The sequence below is a fragment of the Vidua chalybeata genome, chromosome 2, assembly GCF_026979565.1.
Source record: "Vidua chalybeata isolate OUT-0048 chromosome 2, bVidCha1 merged haplotype, whole genome shotgun sequence".
In the NCBI taxonomy this organism is placed as follows: Eukaryota; Metazoa; Chordata; class Aves; order Passeriformes; family Viduidae; genus Vidua; species Vidua chalybeata.
In genome coordinates this window covers 97,253,199-97,273,262 of record NC_071531.1, presented here as the reverse complement: position 1 = coordinate 97,273,262, position 20,064 = coordinate 97,253,199, and the positions used below count along the sequence as shown (strand labels likewise).

The 20,064-nt window shown below is 42.1% G+C and overlaps 1 protein-coding gene across 2 annotated transcripts; it reads left to right on the top strand.

The window, feature by feature from the left end:
• On the top strand, positions 1 to 18,747 carry LOC128783832 (phosphatidylinositol 3,4,5-trisphosphate 3-phosphatase TPTE2-like). Of its 2 annotated transcripts, none has more exons than XM_053934946.1 (19): positions 1 to 548; positions 1,172 to 1,251; positions 3,296 to 3,373; positions 5,508 to 5,555; positions 6,264 to 6,422; positions 6,815 to 6,934; positions 8,547 to 8,646; positions 9,448 to 9,511; positions 10,029 to 10,093; positions 10,659 to 10,719; positions 10,970 to 11,051; positions 11,134 to 11,222; positions 13,734 to 13,795; positions 14,726 to 14,806; positions 15,367 to 15,472; positions 16,113 to 16,210; positions 16,589 to 16,684; positions 17,155 to 17,225; positions 18,494 to 18,747. In XM_053934946.1, the coding sequence occupies exons 1-19, from the start codon at positions 414 to 416 to the stop codon at positions 18,594 to 18,596; spliced, it is 1,698 nt and encodes a 565-aa protein (XP_053790921.1). In that variant the 5' UTR covers positions 1 to 413; the 3' UTR covers positions 18,597 to 18,747. The 2 variants fall into 2 exon arrangements, with proteins under 2 accessions (XP_053790921.1, XP_053790920.1); XM_053934945.1 differs by lacking the exon at positions 1 to 548 and adding an exon at positions 692 to 710.
• Positions 18,748 to 20,064: the final 1,317 nt, after the last annotated feature.

The following is a 20,064-nucleotide window of genomic DNA, read 5'->3' as shown; positions in this document are numbered from 1 at the left end:
CTCACCGCCCTGGTCCTGCTGGCCACACTATTGCCGGTACAGGCCAGGATGCATTCGCCTTTTTGGCCACCTGGGCCACAGCCTCCTGGCTCAAGTTCAGCCGCTATCGACCAGCACCCCCAGGTCCTTTCCAGCCACTCTGTCCCCAGCCTGTAGCGCAGCCTGGGGTGGTTGTGACCCAAGTGCAGGACCTGGAATTTGGCCGTGTTGATCCTCATGCTCTTGGGTCTCAGCCCATCGTTCCAGGCTGTCCAGATCCCTCTGCAGGACCTTCCTACCCTGCAGCAGACCGACACTCCGACCCAACCCGCTACTGCCCGCGAACGCCCCTCCGGTGGGCTGGGGAGCCCCGCTGCCCGCCCGCGGCCTGTGCGGGCGGTGCGGGGGCGGCGCGGGGCAGCGGGGCCGTTATCATGGCAGCGGGCGGGTCCGCCCAGCCCACCCCGGACCGGCCCGGCCCGGCCCAGGTGCAGCCGGGCAGCCCCGCCGGGCCCCTTATCCGCAGCCCGGGGGCGCAGAGGCGTGTTCGACCTTCGCGCCTCTGCTCGGTGGGTGAGAGGGGCGGCACGGCCCGGCCCGGGGGAGGGAGCGGCGGGGAGAGGGAGGGCCGGGATAGAGCCCTCAGGAAGTTTAACCCAACTTTCCGCTGAGTCCGCGGGGCGCCGGGGGCGGTGTCCAGGCTCGACTTTGAGCCCGGCGGCCGCGCCGAGGTGAGGTAGGGGGGAGGGCTCCGGGGGGGGGTCTGCGCTAGCGGGATGCAGCGGGACCAAGTGCGGGCCTCCCGGCCGGGAAGCTGCTGTGTGCCGGGCGGCAGCTCCCGGACCTGCTCCCTGCCGTTCGGTCCGCGCCCGCAGCTCTCCCGGAGGTGCCAGCTGGGGCTCCTCTGTGTTTCAGAGCTTGAAGCAGGGTGAAGTGCTTCATCGCGAGGTAAAGATGCTGTTATCGCTGTGGTATGTTTGGTGTAGTCAAAACCCCTTCATCAGAGTGCTGACTGCCTTGACTCTCACCAGTGTTACAGCTGAAGATTGAGCTTTGTCAGTCATAGGGGGGAAATAGTTGAAAATGCAGTAGAAGCTTGGCTGCTGGGACCCTGAGGGTGAGGCTGTTATAAGATGCTGCTATTCACTGTTTCTTGTACTGTCTCACTTTAACTCGGTGTGTTTCTCTTCAGGTCAGCAGAACAACAACAACAACAGGCAAAATGACAGCTGTGAGGTATGAACAAGGGACCCAGCCAAGAGAATCATCTGGGTGAGTGAAAGGAGCTGTGTCAGTGAGGAGGTTTGGGATTTAGTATGTGGTGTGTAGTCCCCTGTCTTTAGGTTCTTAGTGTTTAAAATATAACAAAGGGAATGATGGAGTGTCTGAAGTTTATATAGCATAGTCTTTTTATCTCCCCTCTGCCACCAGTGCTGTTGTCTGAGAGGAGGGATATCTTTGAGAGAAATATGCTGTTTTGATTCACTTGTAAGTAGTTAGTAAGTGATTGATGAGTACAAGGTCTCCATCCCTGATATAATAAGCCCATGGCATTAAAGTGTGCTCTCTTTTAGCATCCAGACTGTCAAGAAACTTGCAAGAGAGTGTCAAGGTCTCTTGTCAGGCAAGACTCTTTCTGTGCTTGCTTTAAAGGTCTCAAGTCTGAGATTGCCTTTAGCTATGAGCAGTCAGAAAAGCTTGTGCTCTGTATGGAGTGTGTGCATGAAGGAAACAATTTCTTCTAATATGTCCTCCTTTTATTCTCTTCCACCCCCATAGTCAAAGCCTAATTGTACTAGCTTGTGGCTGAACACTTATTCAGTCTTGGGCAACAAGTAGATATAGAATGATCAGCAAAACAAACTCCCTCTGAGGAAAGCATTATCTAGAACTGAATTTTTGTGTGGGAGCACTATGGAAACAGTGTACTTGGACTTCTGTTTTATCTTTGTATTAAGGATTGTCTTCCTAACTGAAAACACTTTTGTTTCTCATTCTTCTTGTGGCATATTTTAATCACAGTAGAGGATAAGAAGGTAGCATTTGATGCACTTCATGTGTCTGCAAATATAAGCAAGTGACCTGCAAAATTGCTGCAGCAGTAGCAGACTTTAGTAAGTGAAGCATTTCTGCTGTTCAGTAAGTGTAAACACCCAAGTGAATGTTCTGTAAGAATAGCTGGGAAGCAAACCTGAATGCCTATCCATCACTAAAGCTTTGCTTCAGCTCTAGGAACAAAATGAGGCAGCGGCTTCACTGGAAATACTGGAACTAGGAAATGAGGTTTGAATGCTAAAATTGCGGCATCAGAATAATTCTTCTACTGAGCCTGATACTGAGTGCAAGTGGTGAAGCATCAGTATTGGTTCCTGAAACTAGGAATGATGCTAGGAGAAGCATCTTGCTTAAAAGGTGGTTAGCCCAGACTGCAGAAGCAGTGCTGGTGCATGAGTCTGTTGCAGAGGATGAAGAATATTTGAATCCTCAAAATTATTACACTAATGCTTCAAACATGCTAGGCTGCCTCAGAACAGCATGGAAGCATCAATATTGAATATGTGTGTGTAGCTGTTCCTGCCCACGAAGCAGTGAAAACAGAGGCAGGGCCACGGCAAGCACTGGCTGTGCTATTATGCATCACAGTATTTCTGTGGAGAAGACTGAAATAAAGACTCCTGGATTTTGATGCTACGCTTTTTCTCTGAAATTGTCATGTCAAAAAAAACCAAAAACTTGATCTAAAGAGACCCTTTTAAGGAAGTTATGGCAAGCAGCCACTACCCCAAAAAACTGCTGTTCTAGCACTAGCTCAGCTGCTGCTCTGGTCTTCCAGTTTCCGGTCTGGTATCCTGCTCTGCACAAAAACATCTCTATGCTATGGCTTTTCCTGGTGAAAACATTAATCCTCTGTACAAGAAAGTCAGTAACAGCATTAATGTCACTTGGACTTTCTGAAGCCCTTTTGCATATGCATATTTCTGCTACCACTAGAGCCTGGACTGTTGTGTCCTTAGCAGACTCGTGGCTTCAAAGCCCTTTATCCTACTGCTGAACTCATCTTTCTCTTTTTTGCAGGGGTGAAAAAAGGGAAACCTTTTGAGAAAGGGGCTGCTAATAGGAAATAGATCAGCACTAACCAAGGTGTTCAGCTGTGCTAACATGGGGAAAGTCTTTCTTCCCCTGGTACTGGGCCTGTGCTCTGGCTCAGGCTGCTGCTCACTTGACAGTTAGTTATTTTTTTTTGAAATAACAAAGCATAGTTATATACAGAGTTGACACCTCTATCAGTGTGTGACTTGTATTATTTCTTTGCCAGCTCTCGAACAGCTGAAGAGGCCACAGTAAAGATTGATAATGGTCGTGATGAGGGTAATGGACCAGACACCTGTTCCAAGTAAGCTAATGATATACTAAATTTTTTTGCTTACCCCCAGAAGTGGAATCTGATGAGCCAAAATAAGAAGGCAGATGGCTTGTTGAAGTAGAGATAAGCCCAGTAAAATGATTGATATTGATATTTTTTCTAGTACATAGCAAAGACAAATAAGTTGAGGAAGCCTCTTTATACCTCTAGAGGTAAAAGTCTAACCCAAGAACACAAGTCCATCATATTATGGAGAACGGCTAGTCCAAACCACATTGACTAAATTTTCCCAAAAGAATGAGTTTGTGAGAGCACAGAAGAACAAGTGCTGGTGAGACAATGAGGTGAATGAGTACCTGGGCATAAGAATAAGCAGTGGCACACATCAAGACTAAATTGTCTGAACTTAACTAGTAGTTACCTCTATTATTGAAGCAGTTATTTCCTGACAGTGTTTACCTCATATTACTCTTAGAGCAAGCTTAGTCGAGTCAGCGGCAAGTCCTGCAGCTCAAGAACAGTAAGCCTAAGCCTGTTACTTCAGTTATTCTGTGTGACAACATGTTTTTCTAGATTTTGGAATTTACAAATGTATTTCACAAAAGCTCTAAGTTAGTTATGTAATCAAATGTGCCATGTTTCCTTCAACTCGTTTAAGATGTTGGCAGGCCAAATTGGAGTGGTGTATGCATATATTTTTGTTTTGAGTGTACCTAATTAGAGGTACTTTTCTATAAACTGTGTAAGTTGGAGTCTTGGTGTCCCCACTACAATTGTAGATTTGACTGGACAGACATAGACCAGCAAACCATTAGTGTCACCATTGCAATGTTTCCTTAGATATTTGGCATTCATAAACACCAGGAAAACCTTTTATATGTTAAGCTGCCTTCAGGACAAGGCATGGTATTACATCCTTGACTTCTATAGGAATAGTGAGGACTACAACCCACGCGTATTTTTCCAGCTTAAGAATGCAAATGTTTGCTGGTTAGACCTTGTACCTTAGTTTAGAGTAAGAACCTAATAATGAAAAATGTGGGTTAATTCAGTAACCCCAGTAAGATGCTGCCTTAGCACTTCAGAGGTATCTAGCCTTGTCTTAAACTGGGTTATTGAAGTGCACCAAGTGAAATGCAATGCTGAAGTTCTCCTAGAGGAAACAAGTATTTTGGACAGGATCACTGGGGTGCAGTGTGCATTACTGAGCTGACAAAAACTTCTTGTAACAGTGCAAAACAATCTATCAGTACTTTTTGTGAGTATGTTAGGACTAATGGTAAGTCCTGCTGTTAGTGATATGCTTGAAAAAAGGTGTTTTCTTCTAAGTGTCTAAGAAAAGACTTGATGCTTACATTAACAGACTAGCAGTCTGTTTTTCACTGTTAGCACTTGAGTTTTGCAGGTTCTACTTCTACCTTAGTTCTTGGTGTAATCTAAAGAGGCTTCCAGCCAGAAAGAGAGTTACCTAAAAGCTCTGTTCTAAACCAAAGGGTTTAAAGTATTCCAAAGAGGCAACAAAATCTACTGTAATTGGAAACAAGAGCTGTGACTTTGCCAGGACTGAAGATAATTCTCACAACTGGAAGAACTTGGTTTCAGAAACAGTTTTTCTTAAAAGATATTTGGATTTTCAATCTGAAAGCCAAAGTGATGTTTCATTTTTAAAGTAGAAGTGGGATTTCTATTCCTCTATTCCAAAGGCACGGGAGCTGTTAACAAGTGCAGCTCTTTTCAGATCTGGGGAAAAAAATGGTCTGATACAATAAGCTAATATATGGAATGAAATATATTAAGATATGTTTGTCTTCCAATCTTCCTCTTGACCAATATAAACCCACTTCTTATAGCTTACTAAGCCAGAGTTCAAGCATCACTGGAATTGTGACATGGAATAATGTTCTGGATAAGTACATACTGCTGTATTTCTAGGGTCTGTAAGCTGATTAATACTTTTTCTAACAAGTGATCAAAGTACTGTTTTCAAGTACTCTCTTAACCTATATACTTCATGAATGCAACTGAGTAATCTCATCTTAGAGAAGTCACTACTGTGCAGAATACTAAAACTAAAGGAATGTGAACAAAAGAATATAACTGTCCTTGCGGCTGATACCTGTAGCAAAATATCACTTGTTTTGATGTCAGTTCTCTTCTCTTGCAGTGCAACTAGGAGAAAAATTGCCCCCTTTGTGATGTCATTTGGATTCAGGTAAAAGCTTGAGCTTGTAATGATGTGGGAAAGGTAAAAATAGTCCTCATTTCTGGTGTAAGAACTTAAGAACTCCTTGAACATCAGTAACACCAGCTTGCTCTGTCTGAAAGTGTTGAATCCTTTGAATCCCAGGAAAGGTAACTTGAGAAAAGTACTAGAGTTGAAAAATAATACTTAAACAGATATGACTACATTCTTCAAGAAGAGCTGAAATTCAGAACTGTAAATGTCATTGACTTGGATAAAACCTCTTTAATGGCTTATTCTTGGCTGGCAGCCTTTGAACAAACAGTTGGTCAGTTGTGTGTAGTCTAGGTGCTGGAACAAGGCAAGCCATTAAAGGCAGTTATTTTTAAGGGACAGTATTAAGTCATGAAAGGGAGGGAAGCTGAGTAAAATGAAAGCAGAAATGACACTAGTATGCCTTAAAGCATTCAGGTTTGCACTGCTTCTAGGTAGCTGTGAAATCATAAATTAATAATTACAGCTGTATCTGAGGTAAATGTATGGTTCCACATAGATGAGGGTTTTTGTGCACATCACTTAAAAATGCAGTTGGAAACCTTCAGCTTCTAACTGAGCAGGCTTCAGTTGATGTAAGAGAACAACTCTTGCTGGAACAGCTTAGATATCAGGGTTTGTGCTGTTTAGCTGATAAGTGTTCATTCCTACCCCTGAAACTTCTTTGTATTTTTCTCTTTGCAGAGTATTTGGAGTTGTACTTATCATTGTGGACATTATAGTTGTGATTCTGGATCTGGCTATCAGTGAGAGAAAGAAGAGTACAGAGATTCCTGAAGGTGTTTCCCTGGCAATAGCACTCTTCTTTCTCGTCGATGTTCTCCTAAGGGTGTTTGTTGAAGGGTAAGACATAGGCAAAAATTAAGTCCATGTGGCAAGTCCTCAAGATAGGAAGGAAGCAAAACTTAAAACTTGAACTATGACCATGGTGTCCTGTAGGCTAATTGTCTGGTCATAGATAATAGCCATGTCTTTTCTTGGCTGTGTATGTTGGTGATTACCATTCTATGGAACAACCTTTAAGTAAGTGAGCACTTGGAAACTACACAGTTTTTCCATAATCTGTGTGTACATCAGGGCTAAGATTGCTTTCTTAGTGAGACTTCAGTGCTTAAGTGTTAAGAAAAATTGCAGGAGTGCTTGTCTCCAGCAGTAGCTCTGTATATCTTCTTGAAGATATATTTCAGTCTTTGCTACCTATATTGGCATCTTTCTAAAACTCTCCTTGGTTTCAGCTTCAGGAACTATTTCCAGTCCAAACTGAATATTTTGGATGCATGTATAGTTGTGGGCACCCTATTAATTAATTTGACGTACTGCTTCTTAGAGGTTGATGCAGCAAAGGAGATACCAAGGTAAGAGTGGTATGGCAGCTGGTAAGTGTGAGCTCTTTTCTTGATAATCTTCTAAGAATTTTCTTGGGCACCTCTAAGCCAGATGTGTGCATATGGTACAGACCAGTGCAGGATAGACACACAGCTTTGATCTGTGGTTATGCCATAGGCTGTCCCTGCCTCAAAGGCAGAAGGGATCTGAACATACTAGTTGAGGTAACTAAAAATGGGGCCATAAAATGCTCTGACTCAAGCACTTTTTGGGGAAAGGTGTGCAGTAGACTTAATAGAGAGGGTCTAATAGAGTAGATTTAATGGAGGGTCTGAAGAAGGGCAGAGAGAAGAATTGCATTATCATAGCAAATGGAAGAGACAACAAAGGGAGGATCTCTGTCTAAAAGATCTTTCAATAGAAAGAGTTGCCAAACTGCCTTGTTTCCTTTGCTTTGCTTTGCTTTCCCAAAAGCCTCATGGTAATATAATGCTGGATTTTTCAGCCATGATTTGGGGAGAGAAAACATGCTGTTTATGTGCATGGGCTCCTTCAAGTCCTATGTCCTTCTGATTTCTGTATCTTGATCAGATAATAACCTGTGAAATGAATTAATTCCTGATGGAGGCAGAACTACAACTTTAAGATGAGTTTATCTGCACTAGGTTTGACTTAGAGAAACTTTCTTGCATCAGCCAGGGAAAAGTCAAGCTCTTAAAAAATAAATAGAATGTCACCTCCTGTCCCAAATTCAGCTGGCTAATGGGCATAACAGGGGAACGTTATTCCAGAAGAAAACAAAAAGTTTAGACAAATGTCTGTAAGTACTAGTTTTGTCTTGAAGTGCTTGCTAAACTTGGGTATCAAGAAGTAAAACCGTCAAAGGAATAGATCTTGCAGCTAGCTTCTTCCTGTGAGCAATACTGGAGTTTTGTCTCCATGTATCAAAACCTAGAATGTATGTGTGCTACTTAAAATGTATGCTCACTTACCTCCTTAAGGAATGAATTGAATATTAGTTTGCCCTTGTCCTTAGGAGTGGGGGAAAGCAGCTGCTTCTGTTCAGTTGTTTTGATAGAACCGCTCACCTAAGCTTCTTTCCTGCTTCAAAGTTCAACAATAGTTCAAAGTTCCTCAAACCAAACCAAGTGTTCAGGTTGCTGAATGATTAAACACGGGATATATACTGATCTGTTCTCAAGTTTCTTAATCAAGTCATGATGTACTTAGCCTGTCTAGCTTCTTTTTAGTTATTTTTCATGTGGCTACATACACTTTAGTGTGGCTGTATGCAGTTAAATGTATAGTTGAGAATAAGCTTCAAGGAACAAAAACTTGGTGATAATAACATGGGTAATGTTAATGGAATTTGTTGCTTTCTAGCCAGAGGTGCCTGTGGAAGTCTGTTTGAGCAAGTGGGGGATTTCCTAGTTCTGCTAGCTGTTGAGAACATGTACTCACAAAATACCCTTAACAATAAACCCATTATGTTGTGTTTGTTCCAAAATCAGCCTGAGATGTCCTTGTTCAACATATGAAACAAAGTTTTAAACTTTCCCTGAAACAGCTTTTAAACAGCTTTAATCTTTGCCTGTAAGTTTATTTGTGTTCATTTTCTTCCATGGTGAATCTGTTATCTAGAATGGTTATTTTCCTCCGAATTCTGAGAATTGTCATCTTGATAAGAATATTTCGTCTGGCTTCACAAAAGCAGCAACTTGAAAGGGTGACCAGGAGAATGGTAAGTTGGCCTCTTAACATGTCTAGACTACTACTACTGTTTCCAACTCTTTCTTCAGGCAGCATCAGTGGTTAGTAGCAAGACTGACCATGGCCTATTAGTCTGCTATTGATAGTGTTGCCCAAGCAGCACATCTCTTCGATGTCCCTGACAGGGCTCTGGAGCTTTGCCTCCAGCCTCAGTAAAATCTTGTCATTCTTGGCTTTGTTCAAGTAAGCAGCAACTTGACCTGGAAGGCCAGCATATCTAAGTGATTGCAACACCCCTTGTGTCTCAACTGACAATTTCTAACTTGTGTGGTACATAGACTGTTTTCCCACACATGGGGGAAGGTAGGAGTTTTAATTAGGAGCTTTATTTTGAGTACCAACAAAGCAGTCTAGCTGGTGAAGCCCTATCCACTGTCAATGCCTCTTATTTTCATCAGGGGCATTAAAGTCGTACTTTAAGCTTCAAGTATGTCCTATTGTTTAGGAATAAGCAATCCTTAACTTTATTCTTTTTCCCCTCAGTCTCCAAACACTCAAATAACAATGACAGATTCATGCTGCAGTATTCATAGAATCTGCAGTGTTCTTTTCACTAGAATAAATTTTGGTATTTAAGGGTAAAAATTCTATACAGAGCTTCTACCTAGAAGTTAATACAAGGAATTTGCTCTTGGATAATGCTGTAATTAAGTGAGGCTCTGCTACTCGAGCTTAACTGGAGAGTCTACATGGTTGAATTTTCTTAGTAACAGGCAACACTTGGTGATTGTTGGTATTCTTGTGGAAGATTAACTTTTTTTTTTTTTGGCAGGTCTCTGAAAACAAAAGACGTTATGTGAAAGATGGCTTTGATCTGGATCTCACTTATATTACTGGTTTGTGGAAACAAATGTCACTTTGCAGCATGTTATGTCCTGTGAAGACTTGTTTTGCAGTTAATAAGAGCTTGTCACGAACTACAATGTTTTAGGCTCATGAAATTTAAGTATGAAGTCAAACCAGGCCTACTCCTTTTCTGTGGGATTTTGAAATATGGATTCCTGACTGACACTATTCCCCAGAATTAGCCTTCTAGGAGAGTTGTACATGCTGTATGTAATGATAAAAATTTACTTGAGGCCTAGGGAACCAATGTTGGGAAACTATTTACTTACAGTATTTTTGCTTCTGATTCTGTGGAGACTGACACTTGATGGTGACTGATCCTTTGGGAAGCATTATTTGTCTTGCTCTAGCTTTGCTAAATGTAGAGGAAAGCCTACCAGAAAGGGGTAGACTGTTCTTATAATTAGGGTAAGAATAAAACATGTCATAAGGATGTTTCTCAGTCATGTAGTTCTTATGTGCAGGGGGGCTTCCTGCTGTTACTTGTGATTGCTGTCTTCTCAACAGATCGAATTATTGCAATGTCGTTTCCATCTTCTGGGAAGCAGTCTTTCTACAGGAATCCCATAAAGGTAAAAATCTTGCTTACCAAGTTCACTGTTTCTGAAACATGTTTCTTTTATAGGTTCCCACTAATTTACATGTGACCTAGTTCATGTCATTCCTAGTTTTGCTGCCTTTGCTGGTTGGAATGACTGAGTGATGATCTCCACTGTGCTGCACTGCTTATGTTGTAGTGTCTCAACTAAACATAGTGGTTTTGTCTCACAGTGGAGACACACCAGTACTTTGATGCTCCTATTCTTTGGGAATGTTTTGAAGAATCAGGGTGGTTCTGTCCCAGGCTAGTAATTGTGATCTGTTCACCTAAATAAAGTTGCTTTAAAGGTCTGTATACATAATATCCTTTTCAGAGCTCTTCCTCCTGATATTGTAGAAATATATATAGGACTAGGAAGATAGCTGCAGTAGTACATTTATTCCAGATGAGAACCTGAGCTGTCAGGTTGGAAGGGCCTGCTTTCCAAGTGCTGTTCATGAGTGCAGTTGTTGATCCCACCTGGGGGGTGGGGGGGTTGAGTTGGCAGTGGAAATAACAAGTGGAGCACTAACTACTCTAAACTCATTATTGCTTAGGAAGTTGCAAGATTTTTGGACACCAAACATCCAGGCCACTATAAAGTCTACAATCTCTGCAGTAAGTATGTTTAGCTGCTGACTATATTTGAGATAAAATTTAATGTATGAGTGAAAAGTATGAAACTAGAAGCTAAGCATGCATGGCTTTAGCCAAGTTACCCCTGTTTTTTTTCATTTTAATATGTCTATTAACACTGCTGTATTTTAGACACTAGTACATGCTCAGACCATCCCTTGTGTATTACAAACCACTTTCTTTTTTACAGTCCTTCTCCCTTCCTGGCATAACTTCAGATCTTTCCCTATAGGTGAACAAGGCTATGATCCCAAGTACTTTCACTACAGGGTGGAAAGGATGTTCATTGATGACCACAATGTCCCAGCACTACAGTGAGTCTTGTCAAGAAATACATACATTGCAATAGTTCTATGTAGGCATTTGCCTTGGTCCACTAACTTTCCTCTTATTTAGCGACATGCTGAAATTCACTGCCAGTGTCCGTGAATGGATGAGTCAAGATGAGAAGAATGTCGTAGCCATTCACTGTAAAGGGGGCAAAGGTAGGATTTCTCATGTGCAATCTGTGTATGCTACCAATCATGCTTCTTTGTTATTGTAGCTTCTTTGATTCAAGTTTGGCCTTAAACCATACTATGACATGGGTTTACGGTGTAATTTGCCAAATGCTGCCGACACTGTGATGACTAGCACGACTGCAGTACTCTGTTTAGTATTAAACAACCCCATTTTTAGGTAGTCTAAACTAGTTCTTAGTCTAAGCTGTTATTATGTGTCCTAAAATGTTCTTCAATAACTTTCTGGTTTTCTGGCAGCTGGGACAGCAGTCCCCCAGGAGAGACTGGGGATAGGGAGACTACTGAAATTGCTACTGTTAAAAGTGTTAGGCTGCTGCTTTGGCTTCTGGTTGCCAGTCACCCATGCTGAATATTTTGCACTGTAATATGGCTCAAATCATCCATTGTTTAAGTTGGAAAAAGACCTTTAAGACCAAGTCCAACTGTTAATCCAGTATTATCAGATCTACTACTAAACTGTCTCTCAGTGCCACATCTGCACATCTCCAGGAATACCTCTGGGAGTGGTGATTCAGCCACTTTCCAGGGCAACCTGTTGCAGTGCTTGATGACCCTGTTGGAAAAGAAATTTTTCTTAATATCCAATCTAAATCTTCTCTGGGACAACCTGAGGCCATTTCCTCTCCTGCTATCACTTGTTACTTGATGGAAGAGACCAATCCCACTTCACTATGACCTTTATAGTGAAAAGGTCTCCTCTGAGCCTCCTTTTCTCTAGGCTAAAACACTCTGTTCTCTCAGATGCTACTTGAAGACTTGTGCTTCCCCAGACCCCAGAGCTGGCTCTGTTGCCCTTCTCTGGATACACTCTAGCATATCAATGTCTTTCTTGTTGTGAGGGGCCCAAAACTTAATGCAGGATTCAAGGTGCAGCCTCTCCAGTGACAAGGATAGAGAGACAACCACTGCCTTGGTCCTGCTGTATCAGAATATTGCTGATGTAGGCCAAGATGCCATTGGCCTTCCTGGCCACCTGGGCACACTGATTCATGTTCAGCTGCTGTCAACCAGCACCCTCAAGTCTTTTTCCAGTGGGCTGCTTTTCAGCCAATATTCCCTGAGCCTGTAGCACTCTGTGGGGTTGTTGTGACCCAAATGCAGGTCCCAGCCCTTTATTGAACCTCATACAGTTGGCCTTGGTGCATTGATCCAGCCTGTCCCTGCCCTCCAGCAGATCAACACTCCCACTCAACTTGGTGTCTTCTTCAAACTGACTGAGGATGCACTCAGTTCCCTTGTCCAGATTGTTGGTGAAGACATTAAACAGAACTGGCCTCAATCCTGTGCCCTGGGATCACCACTAGTGAACAGCTGCCAACTGGATGTAACTTCATTGTGGATGTAACGATTCTCTGGGCCTGGACTCCAGACAGGATTTTACTCAGTGGAGAGTGCACCTGTCCAAGACCTGAACAGCCAGTTTCTCCAGAATGCTGTGGGAAATGGTATCAAAGGCTTTACTAAAGCCCAAGTAGACAACATCCACAGCCTTTCCCTCATCCATTAACTGGGTCACCATCTCATAGAAGGAGTTCATGTTGATCAAGCTGGACCTGCCCTTCATGAATCTGTATTGGCTGGGCCTAATCCCTGGTTGTGCTGTATTTGTTGTGTGATACCACTCAAGATGATCTGCTCCATAACTTTACCCCTCTAGAATGTTCCAGATACTGCTGGATCTTAAAACAAGATACACATGACATTAGGTGATAGAGTACAATGAAGTTTTATGGAAACAAGAAGAGTGAAAGCTATCAAACATATGAGCTAACCTGCAGGTGCTACCTGAACCAACAGTGGTGTGGGAGCTGTTGAAATGCATAAATAACTGCAAGTAAGACAAATTTCCCTGCAAATATCTGCCACACCTTTAGCCACCTGCTGTTACTATTGCAAATACTTGGCTTAAAGTAGGTGGTTACTTAACATTAAACAGTTGCCCCCAGGTGGAGCTCTGTCTTAAAAAGTTTTGCAAAACTGAATGTTGAAACTACCTGCAGGTCAACACCAGCTTGAAGAACAAGTGTAGGGAGGGTGACCTGACCTCTTGAGATTTTTAAATTAAAAACTGAAACTATATAGGCATCTTCATGCTAGTAGACGTGATGGCTTCTTAGCAGGGTTGCAGGGAAAACAGTTGGGGCAGAGAAACAAATCTTGACACTTAAAGCATTGGGAAGTTTCAGTTTAGAGCCTCATTTAGTAAAGTGCTTGACTCTATTTCCTGCTGGAGTATGCTGATAGTGACCAGCTGCCTAAGTGTCTCTAAGTAATGAAAAAGTGGAGACAAGGAACAAGTTGACAAACTGTAGTATCTTGTCTTTAACTCATTCTTCTCAGAAATACTTGACTACTTGACTGTCACTTATAACTCTTGAAATAGATGAGATAACAGGAGATGACTTCACCTTCACAAAATAATCTCAAATACCTTTGAACTGCTCCAGTTTAACTTGTATTTTATGTCTAATACAGGCAGGACTGGAACAATGGTCTGTACTTGGCTCATAGACAGTGACCAGTTTGAGAGTGCAAAGGTAAAAATTGCTGTTTAGTTTTTGATTTGTTTAGTATTCAAAATGTCCTTTTAGGATTTACTGAAACAGTAAAATGCTCCAGTACTATGCAAAAATTCTATACTAGAAAAAGGATTCTCTGAAAAGTCTGGTTTTAAAAAAGTTCATGCAAGTCTTGCTACATTGTAAATTCTGGTGGAGACTATTTGTGATCTGAAAGAAGTGAGAAAATTGTGTTTAACAGGTTACCAGCTTGAAGGATTCTTTTTGGAGGAATAATGTGTCTAGGGTCTTGAGCAACAACTTAAACTGTAGCTGACTTCTGAGCAAACTCTCCTAAAGATAGTATCACTAGTTTAAGTGGTTTTAAGCAATTTTTTGCTCAGTCTCCCTCCAAGTAGTGTGAGGCATCAAGAATTGTCTTGTCAGCTAGCATTATAAAAGTAAGCCCTTCTAGGAAAAGGGAGAAAGATCAAGTGCCAGCCAGGACAGGTGCTGATGTTGCTTTAGTATCCCAGGTCTGATATATCAGCTGGAGGCTGGGGATGCAGAAGGCCCAGGACACTCAAGGTAGTCTGGGCAGACTGTATATCCATTTAATCACTTGTTTGCCTCTGAGTTTGCTTTGTGAAGATATGAGCTAGTGTTCAGCTTGGTCTGCCACAGACCACTTGAGAAATATAGATGGTTCTGAAGCAAGTGCTTGAAAGTCATATTGCTCTACTTCACTTTTTCATGAATGACAGATTTGTGTGTCTGACTTCCTAATTAATACTTTCTTCTTGTAGATAAAAGTCTCCTTTAGAAGGTACCAAAATAATTATTGCATATTTCCACTTGCATTCCTTTACTGGACTTGAGTAGTGTAGTTCTAATTTACTATTCACTTCTCAAGAAGGGGAATGGTGGTAGGATGGATAGCTTAACCCTTGAAATTATCATTCTGTGTAGGCAAGTTTGGACTACTTTGGGGAGAGAAGAACTGATAGAAGCACAAGTACCAAGTTTCAAGGAGTTGAAACACCCTCACAGGTAAGCTCGAGCAGGTTCAAGAGCAGTAGTCCAACCAATGCTAACCTTGTGAGTGCTTATGCTACCCTACCTCCCCTGCCTTGTTTCAGATATGTAGGTTTCTATTACTTGCTTAACTCCTGAGCTTTCTGTACTCTTTCTGTGAGAGTTAGAATATGAACAGCTGACAGGGTTGCTCTGCATCTTTCCCCTTCCCCTTATACCTTCCTCTGCATAATAATGACAGCTCTGAAGTATAGTATCTAGGATAACAAAAGAATTCTTGAGACTGGGAAAGCTTTCAGTCCAACCCCACTGTTCAAGCAGGGTGACCTGGACAGATGTGTACAGAATTCTTCTTAAAACATAAAATTTAAATGCTGTTTAAAAATGTAGACATTGAATTTGTCTAGAAGATTGTTTCTGCAGGGAAAGGGAAGGAGAGCAATTGTACTTCTACTTTGGACTTTGGAGAGCTAAAAACTTGGAGTAAAAGATCTATTTAAATCCTACTTCTGCCTAGAATTAATCTGTGGTTGGTACAGAAACTGTATAATGTGTCTGGGTTTTTTGCATTACAGAGTAGGTATGTTGGGTATTATGAGATCCTGAAAAACAAGTATAACTTGGAACTCCCACCAGAGAGACAACTCAAAATAAAAAACCTCAAAATCTACACTATACATGGTAAGAGCTCTTGTATTTGGGTATTCCTCTGTCTGGTAATGGTTTCCTATTACAGGCAGCTGATAATTCTCTCTCTTGCTAAGCCCATGATCAGAATGTAGACTTAACAGGGATTTGAGAATTTAAATGACACACAACACAATGAAGAGTATTTTGTAGTCAGTTGCTACAGTTGTGTCACTTTCTAGATGTCTGACCAAATGACGGCTCACATACAACCTGCCCTTTTTTGGAAGGGGAATCACTTTTTACGTGAGACTGACTCCCCATGTGGAACTGGATTGACTAATGTTTCTGAGCTTTAGATACATGCCTGTTACAGTACATGTGTGCTGATAATCTTGATCAAAGGCTGGAAGTTCATCACTCCTTGTTCCAGGGGAGTTCAAACTGCTGTTACTGTTCAGTAAGTGGAACTAGATTTTACATTAGCCTGTTCCCCTAGTGGGGGGAACTTCAAAATGCAATTTTCAGCCACTGAAAATCCTGGCTTACCTTTAGCATTTGAGTTCTATAGAGTCTTGAGCAAGGCATTCTGGAAAGAAAGCACTTTTGAATAGGACTGCAATTGGTTTTCATGACTACATATGTTTCCAGCTAATGTCTATGCCTCTGGTATAATGCAACACTTTGTTCCTAGGAGTTGGGAAAGGCAATGGAACTGATATGAAGGTGCAGATAATAGTAAGGAAGAGAATTGTACTACAATGTGTATGTGCCAATCAAAAAAACTGCAGGGTGAGTACTATGAAGACACACAAGTTGAGTCACAGAAGCTAAAAGCTGATTTTTAGGTTAAAAGTGTCTTACTTGTATGTCCAATATTCAAATTCTACATAGTCTAAGTAAATGGATGATGTAAATTCCAGGAGGACAAAAAAGCTAAACTTTGCCAAATCTTAGGAAATGTAGTGGTGAGATAGTGAAAGATTTCCTTGGGAGTCACTTAAATGCAAATAGTTCACTCTGCTCTGAGCAGCTTAAACTGTTGTCTGTTATTCTAGCACTGCTGGTGTATTTGTGTACCATGAATGAGTAGTTAGGTCTTGTCATGAATTGGGCTCTTGTCTTGCTGCAGAAACTTTCATAAAACAAATTCTTTATTTTGTTATCCAGCTCTTCTTTGATTCTGAAAGTGACGCTGTAGTCATTGGCTTGGAAGACTGCCCTATTCTACGTGGTGATGTGAAAGTCAGATTTGAATGCAGTTCTGTAAGTACACCAGTGTGAAGACCTTCAGTTGGGTATGGGGAGAGGCCGCGGTGCAAACTGCAGTGGGTCCTGCCTGGCTGGGCAGCACGGGGCAGAATCTGTTCCTTCCCAGTGACTCCTGCTGTGTCTCACTGTGCAGTGAGGATGCAGCAAGTGGTGTAATATCAGCCTAGGCAAGCAGGGGAAGCACCTGGCTGTTCAAACAGCAGTACAACCAGGGCATTTTAGTTGGGTACCTGCTGCTCCCTGGTCCTAACCATGGGAGTCTCACATCATTGTATTGAATGACTTGGTACTGAAATAATTGCAGAGAAAACAGTGATCTGTGTATGATCTGGGGCTCTTCAAGTGTACTGATTCTGGCACTGTACCTTTTTAAACCACATTAATGAAGAAAAGGGGGTATGCTTGCTCTACAAACAAAAGTTCTGTTGTGTAACACAGTCCTTAAACAAGGTGTTTGTGTTTAGGCTCTTCCAAAAGGCTATGATGGCTGCCCATTCTTTTTCTGGTTCAACACTTCCTTTATTGAAAATAACAGGTAAGGATATTAGTGAATACCTTCAGATCCTAACTTCTGGTGTATGCATAGAGCTGAAAGATCATAAACATAGTGCTGAAAGCTGAGATAGAGCAGGCCTGATCAGCCAGCTACCTTTCATGTGGGTACTGGTCTTTGATCCGCAGCTGTAACTTGTGAGCTGGCAGTTGCTCATGCTGTGACAAATATTTTAAACATATGGGAGCTTTTTATCTTAACTTAAACCACTGGATTATTTCCTTGGTGCTCTCTAACCATTGTTAATGAATTTGAATTAAAAAATGTAATGCTAACCATTCAAATCTGCCACCCTCTATAGTATGGCTGCCTGAGAAGCAGGAACTCAGTAGCTTAGCAGGCAGACATTAAGACCACAGTTAGAGGTACTGATGCTTGAGATCACAAAGAAAAGCCTTCTTATGGCTTCTCATGCTCTTGATAAAATTAGAAATTACTGTGATTTTGTTTGTGGAGACTGAAACTCCTGGAGAAGCTCCAGCTGGCGAAAGTTGGGCTTGTCTGCCTTGCTTTGGGCATGATGTAGAAATGCAGAGTCAAGAGAGTCTTATCTTTGGTCTGCCTTGCTTGACAGATTTAGGTAGAGGAACAGTGAACTTGGCATATAAGATATAGTTACTGTGTTCTCCATGACTGGAATAGAAAGAAGACAGTTTTTACTTAACTGATCCTGTTAGAGCCTGAGGAGAGGTAGCCATGAGTCTCTTTGTAACAGTTAACTTAATATGCTCAGCCAGCAATGCATCTTGCAGTCTCAATGCAGACCAATTAAACCAAGCCAGTGCCAGGAAAACTGCATGCCAGCTGTCTGATGGCCCTGCAACATTGCCATCTTGAGGGTTTTGCTGAACAGCTTTGTTTCCTCCAGAACTATGGAGGTTAGTAGCCACTAGGCTACCTTTTGAGTACTGAATCAAATCCTTGCCTTTAGGAAGGTTGGTTATTAAATTCCTGGCACTTGTATCATATCAGGAGGCCTTGAGCTGAATGCAGTATTCATTTCTCTCTATCTTGCACTGTGGGGCTCTGGGAGGGTGGTGGGGAGCCAATCCACAAACCCATCAGGTTGTCTTTGTTTCTGAGATGACTTAAGACACAAAACACTGTGCAGGCATGGCTGATGTCTGTTTAAATTCAAGGTCTGGGGCTGTATTTAATATTCTAGGGCTCAGCTAGAAGATTTTTCTAGCTGGCTGAAAGGGAAAGCATGTCGTAGGCTGTAAGATATGCTACTGAATTTTGTCTTTCAGACTCTACCTTCCCAGGAATGAGCTGGATAACCCTCACAAGTCTAAAACATGGAAAGTCTATCGTGAGACATTTGCTGTGGAGGTGAACTTTATTAATGCGTAAGGAAAATCTGAAAGAAAGAAAACATGTAAAATTAATCTCTTTCCTGGAGAATGTCTTGCTGCTTCAGTATAAAGTGAAGCAGTGTCACTTGGATGTATCTACACAGAAATACATAAAGTACAACTTCTCAAATAAAGCTACATGAAGTTCCCTTGTGCAGTGCCAAAATACTCTGAAGAATCACTTAATGTCAGTTGACTGTTACATCATGGGCTGTTGGATTCTTGGAGCTTAGATATCTCTGCATACAGCTAATTCTTGTGTGAATAATCAAAGACAATTACCTGTATTTAAGCATGAGCATTAACATGATGGTGGATGAATACCAGCAGTCTGCATGAGACTGGAAAAATCCGACATGATTCCCTCAGCATTGGGTTTTTCCACAAATCAGTAGGATATGGGAATTTAGAGGGAGAAATATTAATCTCCCTCTGTTGGATTGTTGCTTCTTGAGCAGAAGCCTTGGTATTGAACTGCTCTTCATCAGTAATCAGTGATGTAGTTGCTTTGAGCAACACCTGGCCTGGGAGCTGCCTGTGGAGGTTGGAGACTGCGCAGCTGCTTTTCTACTGCTGTACTTCCCCACAAAGGGCTGCAATGGTCACTTGCCCTAAGGCTTAAGACTGGCTCTCATCAGCTCCTGAGCATTCCAGCTGCCTGGGATCAGTTAGTGTGGCTGCCTTAATACCTGCATATGAGGGGTTTGATCTGTGCACCTGCTCACTTGAGCAAATAGTGCAAATGCTTACTAGCTTCTCTTGAGACCTGTAATGCACAAACTTCCAGGATACTTATTCTACTTCCACCTACTCTCAGTGGTGCAGCTCTTCTGTGCCTTCATTTGTGTGAAATGTGTTGAGGTGTTAGCTTGGTTCTGCTGCTTCATTAAGTCTTTTTGTTCCTGGGAACCAAAAAGTGGAAGGGAAATGACATAGCTTTCCAGTTAATGAAATAAGCAGAGAGGTCATGTACCTCCCTGTGCTTACTTGAAGGTAGTTATGTACTATGAAGTACACCATGTGTGGGCTCAACTTCTGCTATTGCTATATATTTACCTCAGTGTCCACGTGAATGTAGCTAAAGGCTAAAAAATGATGCCCTTTCATTGCAGCTACAAGTGGCTGATGCCTAAGTTCATTTTGGCTTAGCTCAGGCAATTGGATATCTGTCTACTGTCTGAGGATGCCTTTTCATATAGTTGGCAGGGCACCTAAGGTGACCCATCTTCCTGCTTAGGGAGTAAGCCAGTTTCCTCAGATAGCAGCAGCAGAGGCTGTACCAGCAAGTCAGATTTTCCTAGCTGAAGCACATGCAGTCAAGTGAAAACTAATGTGTTAGCAAGAATGAGGAGCACAATAGCTGTACAAGGGATATACTGTTTCTCTTGGGAGATCCAGGCATCACTGCTCAGAATAGGGTAGCAATAGGCCCTGCCTCCCTGTTCCACTGACCTTCACAGGGTAGT

Excerpts from the sequence above, each read along its gene's own strand:
- LOC128783832 (XM_053934946.1), top strand. The coding sequence starts at position 414 with ATGGCAGCGGGCGGGTCCGCCCAGCCCACCCCGGACCGGCCCGGCCCG. Across the intron at positions 6,423-6,814 it reads CTAAGGGTGTTTGTTGAAGG|CTTCAGGAACTATTTCCAGT; the intron begins GTAAGACATAGG and ends CCTTGGTTTCAG. Across the intron at positions 14,807-15,366 it reads GAGTTGAAACACCCTCACAG|AGTAGGTATGTTGGGTATTA; the intron begins GTAAGCTCGAGC and ends TTTGCATTACAG.